This window comes from Natrix helvetica, assembly GCF_964273705.1.
Source record: "Natrix helvetica genome assembly, chromosome: 12".
NCBI lineage: Eukaryota > Metazoa > Chordata > Lepidosauria > Squamata > Natricidae > Natrix > Natrix helvetica.
The window spans coordinates 17,879,615-17,905,393 of record NC_138556.1 but is presented as its reverse complement, the minus strand read 5'-3'; the positions used below and the strand labels follow the sequence as shown (position 1 = coordinate 17,905,393).

The following is a 25,779-nucleotide window of genomic DNA, read 5'->3' as shown; positions in this document are numbered from 1 at the left end:
TAAGCTACCAATCTAACCAAATATCCCAAGAGTTTTTCAAAAACCCATTCTTGACCTTGCACACTTGAGCCACCCTGGAGATCTTCTTTGGGGCCAAAGAATTATTTGACCCGTCAGGGCTGTCCTCTTGGAAGAAGAAGTAGATCTTGTCGTTGTAGGTCTCTTCTTGTTTGATTGGCGCAATCTTCACAAACTGTGGATCTGGCGGGAGGGAAAAGGTAGAGCCGGTGAGATGAGAAAGAAAGCAGTCACCTCAGATCCTTCGCAAAACATCTATGCCTGGTTACTGTCAGCCCTTTTAATGTTCATGCAATATGTTTAACCAAGTCAAGGGGAAAACTGTTTAGGTGCATTAGTTTCACACAGCAAGCTAGGTTAGGGTTAACCATGGTAAAGCTTTGGGGCTTATCAAATTGTGCAAACATAGGTAAAGGTAAAGGTGCCCTTTGCATATATGTGCTAGTCGTTCCAGACTCTAGGTGGGTGGGCTCATCTCCGTTTCAAAGCCGAAGAGCCAGCGCTTGTCCGAAGACGTCTCCGTGATCATGTGGCCGGCATGACTCAATGCCGAAGACGCACGGAACGCTGTTACCTTCCCACCAAAGGGGGTTCCTATTTTTCTACCTGCGTTTTTTAAACTGCTAGGTTGGCAGAAGCTGGGACATTTTTCTACCTGCTTTCAAACTGCTAGGTTGGCAGAAGCTGGGACAAGTCATGGGAGCTCGCTCCGTTACGTGGCGCTAGGGATTCGAACCGCCGAACTGCTGACCTTTCTGATTGACAAGCTCAGTGTCTATAGCCACTGAGCCACCACCACCCCGTCCCTTGCAAACATAGAATTACAGATTAAGTTGATCACAAGATCCAACATTTCCAACACATCAAAGGTTTGCACCACCTGCTGAGACCTCCCAGGATCTTCCAATTACCTAAGATCCAACCATCCTTGAAGGTTTACGCAAGAGATAAGTGTCTTTCCGACTCCAACAAGTTAACACTTCTGAAATCCAGGGCCTTCTCTATGCTTGACTACCCCTCCCTTCTGTGCATGGAAGGTGCCCTTTGGGCTTTGTTACATCACGGCTCAAAGGCCAAGTATGTAAATAGAGGAACACCAACTCCCTGCGGGGGGGAGGGGGGGGAAGCCCAGTCAGTCACTTTTGTTCTGCTTGGAAAGGCCTCCCCCTGAGCTGGGAACGGAAAAGTCCTCCAGAGGGACTTAAGGAAGGAACCTTGAATCATCTGAGGCTCCTCATCAGAGGTTTCCAACCATGGAAAACTCATCCTCCATGACGTTAATTACACAGGAGACACCTGGATGGCTCTTTCTTGTTCCATCAAACTCCTCTGGGCGAGAGTTATGTTTGTTTTGAGTCTTCCTCCATAACCCCAAAGCCTCATCTTCTACTTGATGGGGGCTGGAGAACCCCTGGTCTCCCTGCCCTTGAGAGTACCAAGTCTTGCGGACGGCGGGATCCATTTCCCACACAGAAGAGAAGGTTAAACCCCTTTGAGATTGGAGGCCTCCTTGGCAAGACCACTCTTTGATGAGTTGTGGTCGCAGCAACATTGATCTGCACTAGTTCTGGGTAGCTGGGAATCACTGTTTTAAGAAGGGCTCACAATGCCCCCGTTATCTGTCAATGGAGGGGAAAATTGAAATGGTGGCCTTCAACCACCTTGAAAAGGAGCTTCTCACTGGACCAGTTGGGGTTACTTGACTAGCTATTCTGTCATCCAACCAACCCTCAATGCAACCTTCAACCCACTACTGTCAGTTTGATTGTTTGCGCACCCCATGCATGCCCCGCTGTGCATGCATGCACAGTGCAATAAAAATTATTCTGTTCATGCACAGAAGCAAAACACAAGATGGCAGCACTTACGGCACCGGTTTGGGGGCGTGGCAGGCCTGGGTCGCTGCTGGTTCCAGTAACCAAGGCCGCCAAACCACTACTGGTTCAGCCGAACCAGTCCAAACTGGTCGGAATCCACCCCGCCTCAATGCAACTCACGTTCTCACATTATGCCTTGAAGGCAAAGCAAAGATGTGTCACCTTAATCCTCATCGGAAGACACTTTGTCGGATATTTTGTCGGGGTGAAATCCAGCAGGTTCTGACAGGTTCTGGAGAACCAGTAGCAGAAATTTTGAGTAGTTCGGAGAATCGGCAAATGCCACCTCTGGCTGGCCCCGCCCCAATCTATTCTCTGCCTCCTGGAGGTCCCAGCTGATCGGGAGGGAATGGGGATTTTGCAGTATCCTTCCCCTGCCACGCCGACCAAGCCACGCCCACGCCCATTGAATTTCACCACCGGTTAGAAAGCACAACACTGTCGCTCATTGGTCTCTTCCAGAACCATAACACTTACTCTTCATGACTGTGTCGCTGGTGTAAAGTTCTGCGGCTCCACAGACGCGCCGAAAACGAGGGATCCGTCCATTGTATTGGAATTTCCGGATCGTCGAATAGATGTCGTTGCCTAGAAGACAAGGAAGAAGATGAGGAAGAAACTGAACCAGAAACAATTCCTCTCACCCAACCGATTCCGAAAAGAGTTCTCACAAAGGAGATCTGTCATTTCCCCCCTGGGGATTCCATCGCGGGGGTTATGCAACGAGAAATGTCTACAACCAGCCTTCTAAACAGCGGGGGTATGCTTCCCCTAGAGGGAACTTGGCTTCCAGAAATAAGATGTAAAACACATCATCATATTTGTGTATTCAAATACTTGCCAAAATTAAAAGAGGCTCCCAAAGTCACCCCAAGTTCTTTTATAACATCACTATTTATTTATCCTAATGCTAGACCGGAGAAGCCCTGATTTCGGCAACAATTAAGTTGGTTGCAAATGTTTTCCGTGCCTCCAGAATCGTCAAGGAAAGTGGGAGCCCCCTTGTGGCATGCTGTGAAGCCATCCCACTGCGCTGTACAGTAGAAGCCATCCCACTGCGCTGTACAGTAGAAGCCGTATGAAGGTACGACAGGCTGTACCGTAACAGCCATGGATGGATGGATGGATGGATGGATGGATGGATGGATGGATGAATGGATGGATGGAGATAGCTTTATAGTCTCAATGAGAATGTGAGTTTGAAAGAAAGGTGGCTTCACAACCAATGATGCGGAGAGGTTCCTTGCTGGATTCATAACGATGAGCTCTGATTTCATTAGACTTACCATCAATGAGGACGAGGGAATTTTTATCAAGGCCAAAAGGTGCTAAGCTCCGGGCACTGATTTCTGACTCATTAAGCCCGACCTGCAGAGGACAGAAAAACAAGATCAAAGATGAAATCCCCAAGTCTCCGTCTGCCAACTTTCCCAAAAGGGAAGAAGATGCAACCATGGGCCGTACCCAGTTCCAGCAGGTTGGCTTGCAGGCGTTGGTGCCACAAATCAACACTTCGCCCTTGTACTTCCCGATGAAGGTGAGATAATTGACGGCTTCTTCCTGAAAAAGAAACGAGGAAAAGATGAAGGGGAGGAAAAGGAAGAGGGAGGAGGAAGAGAAAGAAGAGGAGGGAGGGAGGGAAGGAAGGAAAGGAGGGAGGGAGGTAGAGTGACAGGGAGGGAGGGAAGGGAAAGAAGGAAGGAAGAGAGGGAGGGAGAGTGATGGAGGGAGAGAGGGAGGGAGGGAGGAAGGGGAAAGAAGGAAGGGAGGGAAGAAAGCAGGGAGGGAGAGAGGGAGGAAGGGGAAGGAAGGAAGGGAGGAAAGAAAACAGGGAGGAAGGGAGGGAGGGAGGGAGGAAGGAAAGCAGGGAGGAAGGAAGGAAAGCAGGGAGGGAGGAAGGAAAGCAGGGAGGGAGGGAGAGAGGGAGGAAGGAAGGGGAAGGAAGGAAGGAAAAGGAGGAAGGAAAGAAGGGAGGAACTGAACTATTAATCCAAACTTACTTGAGATTCGCACATGGAATTGGATATGTCTACATCAAAACGTTTCTGTACAAAAAGAGAAATGGGGAAGGAATAATTACATGACCGCTTTTTAAAATCTCACTGCTACAGGACTCGGCGGTGTTTTGCCACCTACTGTACATTAACCTGCCAACACAAAAGAGAGAGAATCCCAGCCCCTTCAGTGTTCGTTGGGTAGACGCATTCCAGCGCACAGAAGAAGGGAGCGTCCCTAGGTGTCAACCAGGCTGCGACTCAAGCCAAAGCTTCGTTTCAAACAATCTACTGATGAGTTACTCATCCGAGCAAGCTCCGTCCGATAACAGGTGGAGGCAGCCCTTGATATCGAGCGTGCCCAGTGGCCTAGATGTAGGAAAGGATTTTGAAGAAGGAGACCTCTTGTAGAGGACAACTGCTTGGCTGGCTGAAGAGGGAGTCAACCTAGTCTCCAAAGCGCCAGAAGGCAGGACAAGAAACCACGGTTGGAAACTCATCAAAGAGAGAAGCAGCCTGGAACTTCCTGACTTTGAAGACAACCAATCAGAGGAACAACTTTGCCTCCAGAAGTTGTGGGTTCTCCATCACTGGACTAGAAGACCTCCAAGGTCCCTTCGAACTCTGTTCTTCTGCTCCCTTCTGGCTAGCAGGCCTATAGAAGGGGCCCACGCCATTCTCTTCTGCAGATACTAAAACTTTCCACCCTGGTTGTAAACATAGCAACCCCTCTCCTGTCGCCGCAGCAGGGCAATTAGTTACCAACACGTTGGCTGTTTCTAAGCCCGTCCCGTGGGAAGAGATGATTCAGAAATGGGCTGGGGGGGGAGGAAGTCACTCATAATCGTCAAGGGATAAGTGTTTTCCGGAACCTCTTGAAAAGGTCTGGATCCCAAAACTCATCAACTCTAAAATTAAAACTTGGAGGATCAAGTTTCCTACTCTCTTACCACGTGGGTGGTGGAGTCCTCAAAATTGTAATAGTAAAGTTTGTTTTCTGCTCCGACGAACACGGAAGGAGAGCCTTCTTCATGGTACACAGCGATGTGTTTCTCCGTGGTATTAAACTGGAACGTTTTCCACCCTATAAAAGAGGGGGGAAAGAAGGGGGGGGGGAAACCTTCAGGACTGAGCCCAGATGAAGGAAAGCACAGGGAGTCCTCGGATTACGACCAGAATTTGTCGCTAAGTGAAGCATTTGCTAAGGGAGTTTTGCCCCATTTTACGACCCTCCTTGCCACGATGGTTAGGGGAATCGTCGCATTGGTTAGGCTTGTTACCCGGTTGTTAAGTGAACCTGGATTTCCCCCTTTGGACTTCGCTGGTCAGACGGTCGCAAAAGGGGATCGCGTGAGCCCAGGGACGATGCAACCGTCATAAATATGAGTCAGATGACAAGCATCTGAATTTTGATGGCGTGACCGTGGGGAAGCCGAAACGGTGGTAAGTGTGAAAAACGGTCACAAGTCCCTTTTTTCAGTGCTGTTGTCACTTTGGATGGACACTAAATGTACTGTTGTAAGTCGAGGACTTGTATTGAAGCACCCCATTCAAAGGAAACTCAAAGATGTTGATAGAAACATTCAGACTGATGTGTGACTCACAAGTCTGGTTTTTTCCCCTCTCTTTCTTGACCAATTCAAGCTGGGCTGTATAATTCGTAATAATAAATAAATTGTGGCAGACTGTGGACTGGGCATATTTTCCTCCCCTTCCCCTGGCTGGCTTTCATGCCTAAGGTGGAACTAGAACTCACCGTCTCCTAGTGATTGATCCAAAGCCACCCAGCTGGCTTCATGCCTAAGGCAGGGCTAGAACTCACCGTCTCCTGGTTTTTAGGTCAGCACCTTAAACACTAGGCTAGCGGCGTAGTAGTGAAGGCATCAGGACAGAAACTGGGAGACGGAGAGTTCTAGACATGAAGCTAGCTGGGTAATCTCGGGCCAGTCACACCCTTTCAGCCCTAGGAAGGAGGCAATGGCAAAATAAAATCTGTCCAAGAAAACTGCCGGGACTTCTCCAGCCAGTTGTCAAGAACCAACGCTGATTTGAAGGCACCTCCTCAAAAAACAAAAGATATAGGATACAATCAGCAGATGAATCAATGGTACACCCACACTTTCCTTTGGATCCTCTGCCATCTGGTGCATTTCCAAATTTTTGAACATGTAAACATGACCCAGGCAGCTTCCCTCATCAAATTAATTAGGTCATTCACCTCTTTCTTTCTTTCTTTCTTTCTTTCTTTCTTTCTTTCTTTCTTTCTTTCTTTCTTTCTTCTTTCTTTCCTTCCTTCCTTCCCTTCTTTTTTCTTTCTTTTTCCTTTCCTTCCTTTCCTTCCTTCCTTCCTTCTTTCCTTCTTTCCTTCCTATCTTTTTCTTTCTTTCTTTCTTTCCTTTCTTCCTTCCTTCTCTTCCTTCCTTCTCTTTCTTTCTTTCTTTCTTTCTTTCTTTCTTTCTTTCTTTCTTTCTTTCTCACTTCCTCCCATTCTACCCCAAAGCTGGTTCATCTTCTGATCTTAAGATTGTGAGTCGCTACCAGGGCTGCAGAGCAGGGTCCATCCGCAGAATCCACATTAGTTATTAAGATCTACTATGAATCCTTCTCTGTTGCTTCTCACTAGCTCTTCCTGCTAGACAACGCTTAGGAAATGTCCATCCAGATGGTGAAGGGAGGTTGGATAGAAAGCAAAAAAAAAGAAAGATAACAAAAGAAAAGACTAGCCAAAACCATTTTCCTCAAGGATGGGATACAGTTTCCCACGGGGTGCGTGTGTGTTTTCCTCCTTGATCCAGCTCTCTGGGGAAAAGCCAACACACACACACACACACACAGAATTAGATTTAAAGCCAACAACCACACCTAACCCACGCCACCCTTCCAGTTCACTAGGAATGGCAAATGAAACTAAGAAGGACTTAGATAATCAGGCTCCGTGTGGTAAACATCTGCTGACCTTCAACTACCCAGCCTGATTTGGGTTTCAACAGATGACACTGAATCACAACTGTGGGAGGGAAGGAAATAAGCTTTTCTTTGTTCCACTTTCTTTGTGAATTTAGACATCTCTCTCCTCCCCCCCTCCCTCCGTTTAATTTTGGCTATCGATGCTCTCTTTCATTCAGCCCCGCGGGAGCCAACGTGAAGAAAGCAGCGAGGTCGCGCACTCTACCTGCAAAGAACAGGTGGGCAGGTGGGCTTCCACCTAAGCTTTCTCACAAGGAGGCACCCAGATCCAACAATAGATAGTCAGGCTCTCCTACTCTCACTCTGCCCGTCCAGTTTGGCAACAGCATGAGTTAAGAAGTCAGGCATCTAAAATATAGCTTGCGCATTGTCTGGGGAGCGGTGCCATCATAACATCTTGTTTGCTAAATAATGTGGCTTTTGCTTCTTTTTTTTTGAAGCATTGTGTCATGATCCCAAGGGACGAAAACGAAGTCTTCCCTTGGGCCCTCTGATGACTAAAGCAGGGAATCCTCCATCCAAGGTGGAAGATGATCTCTCAAGCAAAGTCCCTCAAGGCCTCCAGAGCGATTCTGCTTAAGGCCGATCAACAAACAACCTAAGGGCGGCTGGCATTTGACAGAGGCTTTGTTGACAAGAGGATAGAAATGCCCGCAGCAGGGAGGGGTGCTGCCCTCTCTCCTCCACAGCCTCCAGCCAGAGGGAAAAAAAACACCCAAAACTTTCCTAGAAGGTTCTGTTCAAACCAAGGAGGCTGAAGGAAGCTGAATTGCAATGCAAAAGAGCAGGAGACCAGGAGGTATAATCTTTGGGTGATCTCCTTGGGTGGCCAAAATCTAATAGAACAGTGTTGGTGAACTTTTTCGGTGCCAAAACCCAGAAGAGCAGCTGACCTGTTTCTGGTGCATTAGTCACCAGTGTTGATCACGTGGCTCTGAGATGCTACAACCGCTGTAAATACACACCAGTTTACCAAACAGCTGTATTTTAACCACGGGCCTATGGGGAGGCTGCAACAGTCAGAAGTGCGAGGGCGGTCGTAAGTCACTTCTCTCAATGACATTGTAACTTTGAACAGTTGCTAAGCGGGCGGTTGTCAGTTGCAAATCTTAGCTGCTCTTTGTCTGAACTTTTTTCCAAAGTTGTCGAGACTTTGGAAAAAGTGCAGAGAAGAGCAACTAAGATGATCAAAGGCCTGGAGAGTAAACCGTAAGAAAAACGGCTGCAGGTTTTGGGTCTGGCTAATCTAAAGAAAAGAAGAGTTAGGGGTGACATGATAGCAGTCTTCCAGTATTTGAGGGGCTGCCCCAAAGAAGAGGAAGTCACATTATTCTCCAAAGCACCGGAGGGCAGGACAAGAAACAATGGATGGAAACTAACCAAGGAGAGAGAAGCAACCTGGAATTAAGGATTCCTAACAGTGAGGACAATTAACCAGTGGAACAGATGGCCTCCAGAAATTGTGGGCACTCCATCACTGGAGGTTTTTAAGAAGAGACTGGAGACAGCTACTTGTTTGAAATCGTACAAGTTCTCCTGCTTGAACAGGGGGGTGGACTAGAAGACCTCCAAGGTCCCTTCCAGCTCTGTTCTATTCTAAGTTGAGGGCCACCTGTGTATCTCCACTGCCGTGGTCGTCTCCGGCTCATGTAGCCAAAGGAGCAATGTTTCCAAAGCACATCACACTGATGTGGCTTTCTGCTTTGCTCTGTAGTTTGGGCTGATGTGCCAAAGACACAGTCCAGCTGCCGAAGGAAGGGATATTATGAAACACACACACACACCTGACGCATGAAATGTTTGCCTCGTGCCAGAGGGAGGTTTCCTGGACTACACAAAAGCCAAAAGGCTAAAGAACACACAGCGTCAGCTAGTCAAAACCTCCCTGCTCAGCGGAGCAAAAAAACTTGGTCCCAGAAAGAGCGCTTACAAAGCTCTTATTATCCTCGCCCTCTCTTGCGCATTCCCCACATCGGTTTCCTTTCCTAAAGCAGCCAATCTGCCCAGTTCCCCATAATCGTATGTTGTGTCGTCGCTTTTTCTAAAAACGAAAAACAAATCCGACTTGTCACTCAGACTTCTTGAGACTGCCAACTCTGATCTAAGACAGCCGGTCAAGAATCCTGACCTTTGACCTGGCTAAGTTTTTGCAAAAGCCATCATATTTTAATCGAGCTCAGTGCATTCCTCCGATTCAGCCAGTTTGCACCACAGTCTTCTGCCCGCCTCGCAAAACATTTTCCCTCAACAGAGCATCAATTCATGCCCAGGGATAAGTCTGGCTTGGGGCCCAGGTACGCCAGTTACCAACGAAGCCGTAAGTGGAGTGGAACAAGAGGATCTTCAGCATCGTAGCTGAGAAAGAGGCCAACTGCAAAAAACGATACCTTATTTTCCTTCATTTTGTCTGCCCTGTTCATTGATTTTGCAGGTCATCTACGAGATGTCACACCCCGGTCCGTTTGGCATTGGTTCCCAAGTTGTAGCTGCCTAGCAGTGTTCACTTGAATCAACACACCACAATGGGAGGGGAAGGGGAGGGAGGAGGAGGAGGAGAGGAGGAGGAGGAGGAGGAGGAGGAGGAGGAGGAGGAGGAGGAGGAGGAGGAGGTGGAGGAGGAAAAAAGACTGTGTGGTCCTTGGTGCTCTCTGAGTTTGGTTGTTTTCTATCAGACATTTCATGACCCAACTAGATAAAATCATCAGTGCTAGTAGGGAAATGGGAATGAGGAGGAGGAGGGGGGGGGAAAGCCTGTGAGGTCCTGGTGCTCTTTGAAATTGGTTGTTTTCTTGCAGACATTTCATGACCCAACTAGATAACATCATCAGTGCCAGTAGGGAATGGAGAGGAGGAGGAGGAGGAAAAAAACCGTGAGGTCCTTGGTGCTCTCTGAAATTGGTGGTAATGTCTTGCAGACATTTCATGACCCAGCTAGATAACATCATCAGTGCTAGTAGGGAATGGGGTGGAGGAGGAGGAGGGGGAGGGGGAGGAGGAGGAAGAAGAAGAAAAATGACTGTGTTGTCCTTGGTGCTTTTTGAATTTGATTGTTTTCTTGTAGACATTTCATGACCCAACTAGATAACATCAGCAATGCTAGTAGGGAATGGGGAGGAGGGGGAGGAGGGGGAGGAGAAGAAAGAGAAGGAACAAGAAGGAGAAGGAAGAAAAGGAACCAGAAGAAGAAAGAGAAAGGAAGGAACAAGGTCAGCCAAAGACTGTTTACTAGACTGGGAGGTTTATATTTTTTTTAAAAAAATGATATTTGAAAAACAAAGCTCAATCACGCCTGCATTGTTCCTAAAAAAGACTGCCCAAATGTGTCCAGGAAGCCATCAGGCAAATGTCACAGTTTCCAGAGGCTCATAATAACTTTATTTTAAAAGCATGCACACCAAAAGAAAAAGAAAAGAAAAAGAAAAGAACATTCAAATCATTGCCAAATTCAGCTCCGCATCGGCTGGCGCTCTCCACCACTTGCTCAGATCTTCCGTTAGCGGTCTTTAAAAATTTAAAGCTGGGAACTGTTGTGGTTGCCTTTCTAATGCACCTGCTCGAAAAAGGCCAAGGAGAAGAGCTTGCTGGGAAAACCATGATGAGTGGAGAACAAGTCACCTTTGAAGGAAAATACTAGCAAAAGAAAATACATTAGGGCCTAAACCACAAAAAGAGAGGAAACGTTAGACCTCTGTCTCAGTCTCTTTCTGCAGGTTCACGCGTACTTTTTAAAGTCACGTTTTGCTTAACGGCGTTTTGTTGAATAAACCACAATTAGCACCCGACCGAGCCAAGAACCAGCTATCTCAACATGGTTAAATGTGAAAAAAAAGATAAAGGTTAAAGGATAAAGGTTTGCCCTGTCTGACTCTAAGGGGTAATGCTTATCTCGGTTTCTAGGCTGAGGAAATGACCGAAGACCTTGTCCGTGGTCATGTGGCCAGCATGACTGTACGTGAAAGGCACGTGGGAACAGTGTTACTTTCCCACCGAAGTGATACCTATTTATCTACTTGCATGCTTTTGAACTGCTAGGAGCCGAGATAGCACAGTGGTTAGAGTGCAGTACTGCAGGTTCCTTTGCTGCCTGCCGGCTGCCTACAATCTGGCAGTTCGAATCTCACCAGGCTCAAGCTTGACTCAGCCTTCCTGCCTTCCAAGGTCAGTAAAATGAGGACCCAGATTGATGGGGACAAATAAGCTGACTCTGTAAACTGCTTAGAGAGGGCCGTAAAAGCACTGCGAAGTGGTATATAAGTCTAAGAGCTATTGCTAAGTGGGAAGGAAGGAAGGAAGGAAGGAAGGAAGGAAGGAAGGAAGGAAGGAAGGAAGGAAGGAAGGAAGGAAGGAAGGAAGGAAGGAAGGATCGTAATGGCACAGTGCTTAGAATGCAGCACGGCAGGCAAACCTGTGCTCACAGTCTGGAGTTTGATCCTGACTGTCTCAAGGTTGACTCAGCCTTCCATCCTTCCGAGGTGGGTAAAATGAGGATCCAAATTATTCGGGGCAGGAAGCTAACTCTGTAAACCGCTTAGAGAAGGCTGTAAAGCAGTATATAAGCCTGTGCTATTGCTAGGTGGACAGGAGCTGCAGCGAAGGATGGGAGCTCAGCTCACCCCATCACACAGCACTTGGGTCTCAAACTGCTGACCAACAAAAGGAACCACTTCCCTTTGGGTAAAATCTATGCTACACAAAGCTTGACTTTTCCTGCAGGATGCAAGCAAACAGACTGCCTTGTTTTTCATCCGACGGTGGGCCCTCATGCCTTCTGACCACCCATGTTTTCTTGGGTAAATGGGAAGAATCTGGGTGGTTTGTCTGGGTGGGCAGAATTACTCACTCGGAAAACGGAAAAACAGCAGTGCCCCTGAAGGGAGAAGGCAGACTTTTTCCTTCCAACCTGACTGTCAGCCAAGGGTTACTCAGAGCTCAAATGGGTGCGCTTACAAGGCTCTTTCTGAAGAATTGTGGTCAAAAATTGCTGAAAGCCAAGAGTCTAAGAGTCACTTATGGCTGGTGCAACCAAGCCCACGAGGAGATAAAGGAAACATTGACCTGTGGTGGGAAAGAGAAATATTCTCATTCCTGGAAAGAGTTTTCCAGTGTTCTGACCGAGGCTTCCCGAGAGCATGAAGCAAACTCTTTGTCCCGAAAAAAAAACCCTTTTATTAATTGACTGTGAATTCTGCTCATTCACATCCAGCAAAGTCTTTCAAGGGAGGATTTACAGTCACAGACCTTCTCTGGCTTGGAGAGCTGCCAGGCCGATATCTGCAAAACTTGGCAAGGAGTCTCGGAGAGTCACGAGCCAATTAAGCGAACTAATTGTCTCCTGCAAACTCCACTCCCATTTCGCTCCTCTTTTATTTCCTCTGGGAGGGGCCATTCATCGTCCCCCCTCTCTGGGAGTCCCTATTTTTCTACTTGCATTTTTTACGTGCCTTCGAACTGCTAGGTTGGCCGAAGCTGGGACAAATAATGGGAGCTCACTCCATTTCAAAGCGCTAGGGATTCGAACCACCGAACTGCTGATCTTTCTGATCGACAAGCTCAGTGTCTTAGCCACTGCGTCCCTATTTTACATTATAACCTTTTTTTAAAAAAAAAAATCATGGCAACATTCATCATCTTTTTTCCTCCAATTCTTTCTTGGATATGAGATCCAGGTTCAAGTCTTGTAAGACAGGAAGAAAGGCTTTCTCCGTTTCAGCTATGATGTCTGGAGCTTCCACCAGCAACATGGAGTTGCAAAGCTGACACAGCACACAGATCTAAAATTAAGATATGTGGTCAAGACCACACCGCTGGCTAGACATGTAGACTAACTTTGTGACGAGAAAGTATTTATTGAGGAAGAAAGTCAACAAGCAGCTCTGAGAAATGCTAAACAGTTTCAGAAATAGTTTTTTCATGTTCTGATGCTCCTCAATTCCCAAGGATACTGTGGTACGGAGTATAAGGCTGCCACAATCTTCTGTGTAAACATTTACACTCTTATTTGCAAATAGTAAGATTGCTGTCGCTATGACATTTCTAAATTAGGGCTGATCAGGAAATTCAACACATACTTCCTCATGCACTACAGTGAGCACAAAATCCATACATCTATGCATGCATGCATGCATGCATGCATACATACATACATGCATATGCAAAATATCACTCACGCATCATCACGAAATCTCCAGAACCATAAAGCCTACAAACTTGAAATTTGGCATGTATGTTCCTCATGGCTTCTAGGTGCTCGCTAAGAAAGAATTTTTCAAAATGACAATCAGATCATTAGTATTTCTTATACAATAGATTAATACGCTCTGATGCTAAGGAGTTAGACACTCTACTCCCCCTCCCCATCTGAAAAGAACTCTGTTTCAACTGCCACTTGGGCATGGGTGTGGCCAGCATATGATTCATCCGGCCTATGGGCTAGGAGTTTAGACATTCCCCTCCCCACCTAAAAACGCTCTGATGTTAAGGAGTTAGACTGAGAAAGAGAATGGGATGAGATAGGAGAGGCCTCTGTGGGGTAAGCCTGAGGGAGAGAAGGAGATAGGAGAGGATCAATTTTCAAGCCTGAGGGAGAGAAGGGGAGAGGAGAGGATCAATGGGCAAGCCTGAGGGAGAGAAGGGGAGAGGAGAGGATCAGTGGGCCAGCCTGAGGGAGAGAAGGGGAGAGGAGAGGCTGATTGTAACTACTCATTAATTTTCAAGCTGTGTCACGTTATCAAGCCCAATCACATAGTTTCATAGCAGAGCAGAGATATCCAGCCAGCATACTATATTATACAGATGCAAGATTTTCTGGTGTAACATTTAAATTTTCTTTAAAGGTATTGTATCATATTGAAGTAGGCTATGACCTGGGAAAACTCATGCAATAAATTGCAATACTTTTAATGCGCATAAAGTTTTGGTTGACTCCACCCAATTCTGTTCAATCCAGTTACTGAGTTTAACTCAAACCATTTGTATAATCATTAGTTCATTCGGATCAAGAACGAAAGGTTCTTGAGGTTATCTTCAGCTAAACTGAGACAAAATACATTATATTTTTTAAAAATCATTTAACCACCACATGACCTCTTTCTCAAGAGAAAGGCTAGAGGGGAAAAGAACTGAAAGAAGAAACATGTTTTCCTAATTTTATTATAAAATAAGAAACACAACAATCCCTGGGGATCAAAGTTTGCTTTGTTAGCCAAAAACTTTTGGGAACGCTCTTGTTTCACTTTGAACCAAACAAAATTACTTCCTTTCAAAGGCAACATTTGGAACAAGATAAGAACAAGAACAAACAAGGGAACAGAATATCTCTTATCCTTGGAGAAACAGTTATGCATATAGCAGGGTGTGAAATCTTGCTTGGGCATGATTTGCTTTTACAAAAAACAAAATGTCTACAGCCAAAACATTACCAGCAATATTCTGAGTAAAAACAACATTGTCCGTCCATGTTTGGATTGGCCAGATTCACAAATCACGCTAAATTAACATCAAATTAGGCAGTGTCTGAATTCAAATTGTTCAACTGTCTGGAATCCCCACCGTATGTCTGACATCAATACAATAATTTGAGTGTGTTCAGAAGTACTTCACGAGAAAAGTCTTGCACTCTTCTGTACGCAATAGAATTTCTTATGCTACTAGGCTCAAAAAAATCTTGGTTTGGATAACTTAGAACTGTGTCGCTTGCGATCAGACCTCCCTGCTTCCCGGAAAATAAGACCTCCCCAGATAATAAGCCCAATTGGGCTTTTGAGCACATGTGCTAAAATAAGCTCTCCCCAAAAATAAGCCTTCCCCCAAAATATTGCAACACAGCAGCAGCCATGAGGTGACCACGCTCGCCGCCTCCTGCACCTCAAAAATAATAAGACCTCCCCGAAAATAAAGTCAGGTGCCTATTTCGGGGTCAAAAGAAAATAAGACCTTGTCTTATTTTGGGGGAAACAAGGTAAGTGTTGCATACAAAATTATACGGAGCAATGTTTTACCTGTAAAAGACTTTTTCTGTTTCAATGTAAATCATTCTAAACATGACTGTAAAAATATGACTTCTGCCATAGAGTTACAATAATACAATACAATAGTAGAGTTGGAAGGGACCTTGGAGGTCTTCTAGTCCAACCCCCTGCCTAGGCAGGAAACCCTATACCATTTCAGACAAATAGCTATCCAACATCTTCTTAAAGACTTCCAGTGTTGGGGCAGTCACAACTTTTGGAGTTGTCGAAGTCTGGAATGCCCTACCTGATTCAGTTGTCTCATCTACAAATCTTTTTACAGTTTCAGTCACAAATTGACTTCCCTGGGCCTCACTTCGTACTTAAGTGGTCAGTAGAGAGGTGCGTGCATAAGTGCACTAATGGGCCTGTTGTCCCTGTCATTGTATTTTTATTCTCTTATTCTTGTTCTTGTTTTTTTCTTTGACAAATTCCAATAAATAATAAATGATTCAGCCATACTAAGAGAGATGATTGCTTGCCCTCAAAATGCTGAATTACAACCACCTAAGCCATACATCATGCTTTGCAAACCATGATGGTCAGGTTCTTGAAACATCCTAAGATATAAACTGAGCGATGCTACAGCTTAATATAATGTGTTAATCCTAGACTGGGCTGTTCTACGAAACATCTAAGCAAGCCACGGTTAGCGTGAAGGGTGAAGCAGTCTGTGGCGCAGAAGGCCACAGATGTCATAACGAATAGAAACAAGAGAGAAAATTGGTCAGTGGGATTTTGACAATGGAGAAAGAACTTCCGCATCCTATCTTATCAATAGCAGTGACCGCCATTTAACGCAAAGTGGAAATATCACATTTTGAGAAAGAACTGGAGGAAATTGACTAATCAAGGAAGGAAGTAAAAATAATAATAATAATAAAGGCTATCTTGAGTCAAATTCAACTTCTTTTCACCAACATGGACATATCTGTGCAATCTTCTTGGCATGATACAGCTACTGGCTTAGCATCTTAGAAACGTTGCTCGTGGCAAACCAACCACGAATGCTGGAACGAACAAGCTTTTGAAAAGGACCCTACATCAACCATTAATCAGGAGCCTGCATTTCTGATATTTATTTTGGGAGGTGTTTTTACACTTTTAATGGTTTTTTTTAATGGTTTTATCATTTTAGAACTTTAAACCACCCAGAATCACTTGGTTGAGTTGGACAGCTACAGAAACTGAAGAGATCGATAAATAATTAGGGGTTTGAAGAAGGTCTAGGAAGCAAACTTATCAAGTCCAGAACGTTTCCTAGAAAACCAACACTATCATGGACATCTGGAAATGCTCCAAGTTCTCAGCTATCTTGCTAACCACAAGTCAACTATGTCTAACCATCATTAGTCATGGTGAGCAACAGACTCTTCGCTGTTTAGTCATGATTCAGTGGGTGTGAGTGTGGGTTTATCTCTCTCACACACACACATTTCTTTTCCGCACTTAGATATTCTGCTCCATACTCTAACTAGAAAGTATGGTAGATTGTAGGGCTGGTGAAGGGTTTCTCCATATGTCCTGCCCTACATGTGAGTAGTTATGTGGGTTTTAATTACTCGCCTTTCATTAGAGCTTAAGATTTCTGCGGCCTTAACCACCCAACTCTTTCTAGAAATCCAGTGGTCAGATCTAAGTTAGAGGAACATTTTGGTCAACACATCATGCTGCTGTTTTTGAGTCGGGTGTGAAAGGACAACGGGCTTTGTCAAAGTCTGCAAGTTCCCCTAGGTTGGAATTGCTTACCAGGTGGAGGTTGTTTTGTTGTTGTTTGTATGTGTGTGTAGGGGGCATTCAGTGGAACTCACTTCTTGCAGACAGTTAGTCCTCAACTCAACTACACTCTGCAATTTGTCCAAAAACCGGTTCTTAGGTGATTTAAAACTCTGATAAATATCATAAGTTTTGGGGGAAAGTATTTATAGATCAGGGATGCAGTGGCTCAGGGGCTAAGACGCTGAGCTTGTCTATCATAAAGGTCAGCAGTTCGGCGGTTCGAATCCCTAGCGCCGCATAACAGAGTGAGCTCCTGTGTCTTGTCCCAGCTTCTGCCAACCTAGCAGTTCGAAAGCAGGTAAGAAATGCAAGTAGAAAAATAGGAACCACCTTTGGTGGGAAGGTAACAGTGTTCCATGCGCCTTTGGCATTGAGTCATGCCGGCCACAGGACCACGGAGACGTCTTCGGACAGCGCTGGCTCTTCAGCTTTGAAACGGGGATGAGCCCCACCCTTTAGAGTTGGGAACGACTAACACAAATGTACGAGGGGAACCTTTACCTTTACCTTATTTATAGATCAGAATTAGTAATTGGACAAACTCACTCAAAAAGATTCCCTCGGGAAATACAACTCATTGTATTATTATGAATCATTCTCTCACACACACACATACAGGCATAAACGTATGTATGTATGCAGGGGAAATGTGACAATTCTTTTTATTTCCTGCTGCATCAGGAAATTACCCTATTGTTACACAATGAAATGCAGCACAAAAGAAAAACCGTGATCATGAAAGGCTTGAACAAAAGTTGCTTCAGCAGGAAAGTGGAATTATTAAAAAAAAATGTTGTTTTTTTGTTTCCTGCCAAGATGACAAATATATCTATGTATGTAAATAGATCAATTTTGTCTCTAGAGTGCCCACAGGATACTCCTTTGAACTTCTGTATAAGACTCTGAGCTACACCCCGTTAAGAGAAATGCAAATTTTGGAAGACTATTTGCAAGATTTCATCCCGTTTACAGTTTCATCTTTTTCTGGAACTTCAGCAGGGTGGATTCCATCCCTTTTTAGAACTTCTCCCAGCCATCTGTCTTCTTCAAAAGTCAGACAGGGGAAATAGGATGCATTTCGGCAGAATTTCCTCTCATCTGCTGTTCTTCAGGAGCTGGGACTCCATGATCCAGCTGGAACAGGATTATAGGAGTGCCTGTCCCTAGCGTTTCTATAATTCTAGAACCAATCATTAAGAAAGACTTTGTGGCATAGTAGCTACTCACTCACCTACCCTTAAATTAAGTAAATTATGCACTTTTATTCTTCCCCTCCAAAAGCTCTTTCGGCACAGCAAAAGCCGAAGATCAAGGCTATGGGCTAAATTGCAAGATAAACATGGGTTGGAAATGTTTAGAGAGATGGTCACGTTGGCTTCGGGATAATCACCTTCACCCTTTGAGAAGGAGGTTGAAATAGAACATCATTTAAACTTTGAGACATAGAGATAACATGGTGTGTAGCCTTGGTCTCCTTTTCGAGCTGAATTCAGATAAGATAGATAGAAAATCAGGAGGATAGCAGAAGTAGGAGAAAAGGTTAAAAGAAAATATGGAGGAAGTTCTACATGCCTGCAAACCAGTCAAGCAGGTTGGTAGAATGTGAAAGAAGGACACTCCCGCAAGAGGTGAACCAATTCCAGTTAGCCTTTGCCCCATTAAGAGCACTTCCACTTCGTAACACTCAGCCTAGCAGATGATTGTGGTTTCGTCCTCCACATTTCTCAACCTCATCCACTTGAAGATGGATGGATTTCAGCTCCCAGAAGAGGGACGTCAATTCCCAGAATGGGTGAACTTCCACTCCCAGAATTCCTCCTTCCTCCCCCGCCAGCAGGCTAGCTAGAGGAATTCTGAGAGTTGAACTCCACCGATCTTCAAGGGGATGAGGTTGAGAAACATTGACCTACTGTGTTGTTGTTAGTTGCGAAGTTGTGTCCGACCCATCACAACTGCACGGACAACATTCCTCCAGGCCTTCCTGTCCTCTACCATCCTCTGGAGTCCATTGAAGCTCACACTGACTGCTTCGGTGACTCCATCCAGCCACCTCCTTCTCTGTCGTCCCCTTCTTCTTTTGCCCTCAATCGTTCCCAGTATGAGGCTCTTCTCCAGGGAGTCCTTCCTTCTCCTTAGGTGGCCAAAGTCTTTGAGTTTCCTCTTCAGGATCTGGCCTTCTAAAGAGCAGTCAAGATTGATCTCCTCTAGGACTGACCAGTTGGATGGCCTTGCAGTCCAAGGGACTCACAGGAGTCTTCTTCTCCAGCACCAGAGTTCAAAGGCCTCCATTCTTTGGCGCTCAGCCTTCCTTATGGTCCAACTTTCACAGCCATCCATTGCAACTGGGGAAACCATAGCCATGACTAGACACACGTTTGTTGGCAGGGTGATGTCTCTGCTTTTTAGTAAGCTGTCTAGATTTGCCATCGCTTTCCTCCCCAGGAGCAAGCCTCTTTTAATTCCTTGGCTGCAGTCCCCAGTTGCGGTGATCCTGGAGCCCAGGAAAGTAAAATCTGTCACTGCCTCCATTTCTTCCCCATCTATTTGCCAGGAGCTGAGAGGGCCGGATGCCATGGACTTAGTTTTCTTAATATTGAGTTTCAAGCCAACTTTTGCACTCTCCTTCTGACCTACTGTAGGTTCTTTAAACAAACTAGCAAACAAGAAAATATTTTTGCACTCCTTTAGACCATAGAATCGCTTGTGAATTCTTTCCCATATTTATTGCAATAACTGAACTCACATACCCATGCACCAATTCAGACTAAAGGAATGCTCGGGGGTGGATTTGGATGATGGCAATTCATGCTTTCTTCATAAGGCATCTTGGTTCATGGCTTGAAATATTGAGGCTACGCAACCAAAGGATTGATACTGCAAGCCGTGGTTAAGCCAGTCTCAGCTAAGCCAGCCAGGATTCCCATTTGTGACTATAAAAGGCTTGGTGGAATTCACATCTAAGATTGAGCCACATCATGAAGAAGTGATCTAATTTATCATGAACGATCATGACTTAGTAATCTAATCAACCTACACTACGAAAGGAATTATGGTCTGCGTCTCGGTGCTTTACTGAATAAGTCAGTCTTGGTAGGTTTACAGAACACACCAAGTCACAAACCAGGATTTATAAGCCAGCATTCCTGGGATCATACCATAAAGTCAATTCAATGGTTGCGTCTGATAAAAAAGCTGTCTTCAGGCAGCTTTGAGGATGTAAAATATGAGCAACTCTGTAGTAATTCTGGGGACCGGGCAGCCTTTCCAAACCCAGAGATCTGAAATAAACTATTACTTTAACCTCAATCTCTTGAGAAATATTGATTTCCACTCGGTGTTGTAAGACCCAAAAGAGGAACAATTCGGTAAAGATAATTATCATGTTGACTCTCTGGCACAGAAACTAAAACCAAGAGAAACAAAACGTTTGCAGAGACCCTGTTTATTTTCTTGGTTGTTTTCTAAGTCCATCACAAAGCCAGTTTGAAGGCTACAGCTACATCTTCACAAAGAACCAGAAATTGGTGCTACCCTTCTGGGGCACAATTTTCTGAGGAAATCTGGAGATCCCAAAGTAAACAGGTAGCTCCAGAGCCCAGGTGGCACACGGAGATTAAGTTTCCACATTGTGGTATGCAAAGACACTGGTTTGAAGACACTTGTGAGAACCCGATAGAGGTAGACCTCGACTTATGACCAAAAGGAGCCCAGCATTGATGTTGCTAAGAGAGATGTTCGTTAAGGAAGTTGTGAGTCTTAAAACATAACTACGAGGCAATGGCCTCCTGAGATGCCTTGTGGCAATTTGGAAGTTGTGAGATGATGACAACACATTAAATTGTTCTATTTGGAACTGTAATTTTTCTGCATCTCTCTTGACTAACCTCACTGGAAAACATTTTACTACGTTTCTCGGGCGAATCTTAGCCTGTTCCTTATTTGTACCATGTACACACTTATCCGTGCAATGTAATAAAAGGAAGGAAATCAGATTAGGGTTATTCAACTTGCATGCAACAACAACAATAAAAAACCCAAGACGAGCTTTAGTACAAAATTGCTAAATTTGGGACCAGGAAGAAGGAAGAGGTATGGTGAAAGCAGATCAATGCTTCCTAGCAAAGCACATTTCTGCTAACAGAGACTTGTCCTTTTATAAGACTTTATTTCTGATTTGTTATGTTAGTTTGGGGTTTGGACAGCCCTTTGAGATAGGCAAGGATATAGGGTTAGGGTTAGGGTTTATTAATGTATATGGGTGTAATAACAAGAAAAGAAAGAAGGAAGGAAGAAAGGAGAGAGAGAGAGAAAGCAAAGGAAAGAAAAAGAAAGAAAGAAAGAAAGAGGAGAAGAAGGAAGGAAAGAGAGATAGAGAGAGAGAAAGAAAGAAAGAGAAAAGAGAAAGAGAAAGGAAGAGAAAGAAAGAAAGAAAGAAAGAAAGAAAGAGAAAGAAAGAGAGAGAAGAAGAAAGGAGAGATAGGGAGAGAAAAAAGAGAGAAAGAAGGAAAGAGAAAAAAGAAAAAAGAAAGGAAAGGAAAGAGAGAGGAGAAGAAGAAGGAAGGAGAGATAGAGAGAGAAAGAAAAAAAGAAAGAGAAAGAGAAAGAAAGAGAAGGAAGGAAAGAGAGAGAAAAGATGGAAGGAAGGAGAGAGAGAGAGAAGAAAGAAAGAGAGAAGATGGAAGGAAGGAGAGAGAGAGAGAAAGAAAGAAAGAGAGGGGGGGGAGAAGGAAGTCTTTCTGACCCATCAATACACTAAATAAAACCAAGACATGCTTTTCCTGAGTTTCTTTCTTACACTTGTTTCATTCTCTGGACTGTGTTATCCAATGTTCCTCAATCTTGGCACTTTTAAGAGGGGTGGATTTCAACCCCCATGCTGGCTGGGGAATTCTGGGAGTTGAAGTCCACCCCTTGGAGAAGAGAGATGACACCGATGTCACCACTTCTCCAAGGAAATCAACTTTTCTCCGGGAAATCACCTCCACAGAAGATTAAAACTGCCATGATCGAGAAAGGCTCTAGTTTATTTCATTCATTCGTTCGTTTTATTCATTCATCCATCCATTTAAAAGCCGCCCATCCCGTTTGGAGGCAACTCCAGGCTGCTTACAATCATAACCATATTTCATATAATCACAGAATCTTGCAGGAGTGATAGTACTTTTCCACCTCCTCCTTCTTATAGGAGGGGTCTACTTGGGACGTTCCCCAGGGATTAAAGAAAATTTCAGCCTTGTTTAGCCAGTTTCTTGCATGTTTCTATCCAGGTTTTTTTTTCTCTCTATAATATCTTTGCCTGGTCCTATCCAAACTCTGCAGGTTGCAGATCCAAGGACCGATTCAGCTGTGGGCAGAGGGATCCCCATAAAATGGACTTTAATGAGATCTAATCAACGTTTTCCAAAACCGATTATGCCCTGCGTTCAGCCCTGAGATCAAAGAGCAGGAGTTACAGAAGGTTATTGCTATGCCAAGAAATAAGATCATAATCTTCTCTTCGTAAGCAAGGTTGATTCAACTGGCACAGAAATCCTTCGGAGACCTCGTAATCCCACCTTGGGAATCAGGCTGTGTCTTTATTATGTCATTTCCACCTGGGCTCGGCAGTTTGATCTGGCCTAACTCCTCAAACATTAGACGCGACAATAAACAGTAAACAAACATACAATGTTAACGCTCACAGTTGCAATTCTCACCCAGATTCAGAAAGATTCTGCAACAGAGAACCCTCCACCCCCCAAGGAAGAAATGGAGGGAAAGTAAGAGTAGGAGAGAGGGCAGAAAGGGGAAGAAGAGGGGAGGAATGGGGGAAGAGGAAGGGGAAGGAGGGAAAGGAGAGGAGGAAAGAAGAAAGGAGTGAAGAAGGGAGGGAAGGAGAAAAGGGAAAGGAAGAAGAAGGAGGGCCGTTATAAAATAAGATAGGTGCATGGGATGGTAGAAAAGCAATCTCGATTACATCTTTAACTTTAGGAGGGAGAAAAATTGTTATAAATGTTAAAAGATAACACATATTATTAATGATAGTTATGAGGTTGTATATTTGTGAATGGATGTATGAGAAATAAAAACAGCAAAACTTTTTTTCGAAACCTCCTGCTTCAGGAACAGTCTACCAGTAAATATCAATGCCTTGATATTTATTCCTTCTCTCTTATGACACCCTGACCTGATTGACTGGAGGGTGGGGGTGTCTGTTTCCCTCCCAAGTGGGTTTAAAGTCACATCCAACAAATTCTTGTTAAGTGGAAATGAAATTGCCTTCACGTGGTCAAAATATGTAATTATTTATTATACAGGTGGGCTAAGTGTATTTTTATCAGGTCTACCCAATTACGGGACGGAGCATAGTGTATATATATACTACCCGTGGCTTAGTGGTTAAGACTCCTGCCTAAGATATATACAGCCTGGGTTCTAATCCCAGTAAGGGTATGGCTAGCTGATGAGAGCTAATTAGCTCGAAATAGATCTATCCTAGTCTCCCTTTATTTATTTATCAGTACAAATACAACATATATATATATATATATATATATATATATATATATATATATATATATATATATATATATATATATATATATATATATATATATATATATATATATATATATATATATATATATATATATATATATATATATATATATATATTGCATTTGTGCTGATAAATTATATATATATAATTTGCAGTATGTATACTGCAAAATCCCCATTCCCTCCCCACATTCACAATTTCCCCTACCGGTTCTCCAGAACCTGTCAGAACCGGCTGAATACCACTTCTGGTATTACCACCGCGTTACAAAAATAAAAATGTTGAGACTTTGGAAAAAGTGCAGAGAACAGCAATTAAGATGATTAAAGGCCTGGGGACTAAACTATGAAGAACGGTTGCAGGAACTGGGTTCGTCTAGTCTAGAGAAAAGAAGGACAAGGGGAGACGTGATAACGGTATTCCTGTATTTGAGGGGCTGCCACAAAGAAAAAGGAGTCAAATTATTTTGCAAAGCCTCAGAAGGCAGAACGAGAAACAATGGGTGGGAACTCATCAAGGGGAGAAGCAACCTGGAATTAAGGAGAAACTTCCTACCAGTGAGAACGATTAATCAATGGAAGAGAAGTTGCCTTCAGACATTGGGGGTGCCCCATCACTGGAGGCTTTCAAGAAGAGACTGGACGGTCACTCGCCTAAAATAATCTAGGGTTTCCTGCTTCAGCAGGGGGTTGGACTAAAAGACCTCCAAGGTCCCTTCCAGCTTTCCTCTGCTTGGCCACCCTTGATTTCTTTGGGCCAACGTGTGAATTGATCATCTCTATTAGAATTGGAAAGAGTGCAGAGAAAAGCAACAAAGAGGATTAGGGGACTGGAGACTAAAATGTACGAAGAATGCTTGCAGTAACTGGTTACGTCTACATGATAGCAGAGTTCCAATATCTCAGGGGCTGCCACAAAGAAGAGGGAGTCAAACTATTCTCCAAGGCACCTGAGGGCAGAACAAGAAGCAATGGGTGGAAACTAATCAAGGAGAGAAGCAAGTTAGAACTGAGGAGACATTTCCTGACAGTCAGAACAATTAATCAATGGAACAGAAATTGCCTCCAGAAGTTGTGAATGCCCCAACACGGGAAGTCTTTAAGAAGATGCTGGATAGCCATTTGTCTGAAACGGTATAGGGTTTCCTGCCTAGGCAGGGGGTTGGACTAGAAGACCTCGAAGGTCCCTTCCAACTTTACTATTGTATTGTATTGAATTGATGTTTGCACAGATCCCTGTGTATGCCTACTACTACAGGTAGATCATGGGAGCAAATTGAGTGAGAGAAAGTTTGTCTCCTTAATGCATTGTGGCAATACACACACAGACACCCACAGATTTTAAGAAAACCTTAAAATATTCTCCCCAACAATTGAACTGCCAGTGGCCAAGTTAATGGAGGTAACCAGGGATGGATAAAATCCGATTTGGCAACCGTGTGCAACCACAGAAATATAATAGAAAGAGAGCGCATCCAAACAAAAAAATAATAATCAATAATAATCTCATGTACATTCACAGAACATTTTGGCCCGGCTATAAATCTCACATCATCCGCAGAGACTTTGCTAAACCCATAAAGAGCGCCTTAAAAAAGATATTATTTTGACCTCTTAAAAAGTAAAGATACAGGTGAGTTATGTATATTTTTATCAGGGCAATCTGAATTGGTCTACCCAAATACGGGATGGAGCATACTGCTTCCAGTACATGTAAGTCTTTCTTTTTTTCCTTCTTTCTTTCTTTCCTGTCGTCTCTTTCTTTCCTTCCTCCCTTCCTTCTTTCTTTCCTTCTTTCTCTCTTTCTCTCTTTTTTCTCTCTCCTTCCTATCATCTTTCTCTCTCTCTCTTCCTTCTTTCTTTCCTATCATCTCTCTTTTTCTTTCCTTCCTTCTTTCTTTCCTATTGTCTCTCTCTCTCTTTCCTTCCCTGCTACCTTCCTTCCTTCCTTCTTTCTTTTCTTCCTATCGTCTCTCTCTCTCTTTCTTTCTTTTCTACCTTCCTTCCTTCTTTCTTTCCTCCCTACTCTCTCTCTCTCTTTCCCATTCTCTCTCTCTCTCCTTCCTTCGTACCTACTTTCTTTCCTTCTTTCCTATCCTCTCTCTCTCTCTTGCTCTCTCTCTCTCTCTCTCTCTCTCTCTCTCCTCATTTCTAAACCGTCCATGATCCCTCTCTATCCAAAGCGGCTCCTCTCCCAGCCTCCCCTCTCTGCGCACCACTTTCACCCCGCAGCCCTGGGCGTCCCGCGACGTGATGGGTCCCCCCCCCACCTGCCAATGGATCCCCCCACCTGCCGATCCGAAACACGTGCAGGCAGGGTCTCCGCGTCTCCAGCAGCGCCGCGCCCGGACCCCAGACCACCCCCAGCCCACTCCGCCCCGAAGATGCTTCCTCCGCCCTGGAGGCTCACCCAGCGCAACTGTCAGGATGCGGGGACTGGCGGTGCGCGGGACGGCGGTGCAGCGCAGCAGAGGCAACAGCAGCCCCAGCAACAGCAGCAGCCCCAGCGGGCGGCGGGCAGGCGAGGCGGCGAGGCGGCGCTCCGGAGGCGGGAACATGGCTGAGAGTCTCTAACTTCTGGGGGCTCGTCTCGAACTCCGC

The 25,779-nt window shown here is 44.7% G+C and overlaps 1 protein-coding gene across 1 annotated transcript in view; it reads right to left on the bottom strand.

Annotated features, from left to right (window-relative positions):
* Positions 1-25,779, bottom strand: part of SEMA7A (semaphorin 7A (JohnMiltonHagen blood group)) — a 36,525-nt gene extending 10,746 nt beyond the window's left edge. The window contains exons 1-7 of the mRNA XM_081964634.1: positions 25,589-25,779; positions 4,840-4,973; positions 3,896-3,940; positions 3,360-3,455; positions 3,182-3,263; positions 2,373-2,483; positions 56-201 (exon numbers count right to left, since the gene is read on the bottom strand). Coding sequence (XP_081820760.1) covers positions 56-201; positions 2,373-2,483; positions 3,182-3,263; positions 3,360-3,455; positions 3,896-3,940; positions 4,840-4,973; positions 25,589-25,736 — 762 coding nt within the window. The 5' untranslated portion in view covers positions 25,737-25,779. The remainder of the gene's footprint in view (positions 1-55; positions 202-2,372; positions 2,484-3,181; positions 3,264-3,359; positions 3,456-3,895; positions 3,941-4,839; positions 4,974-25,588) is intronic.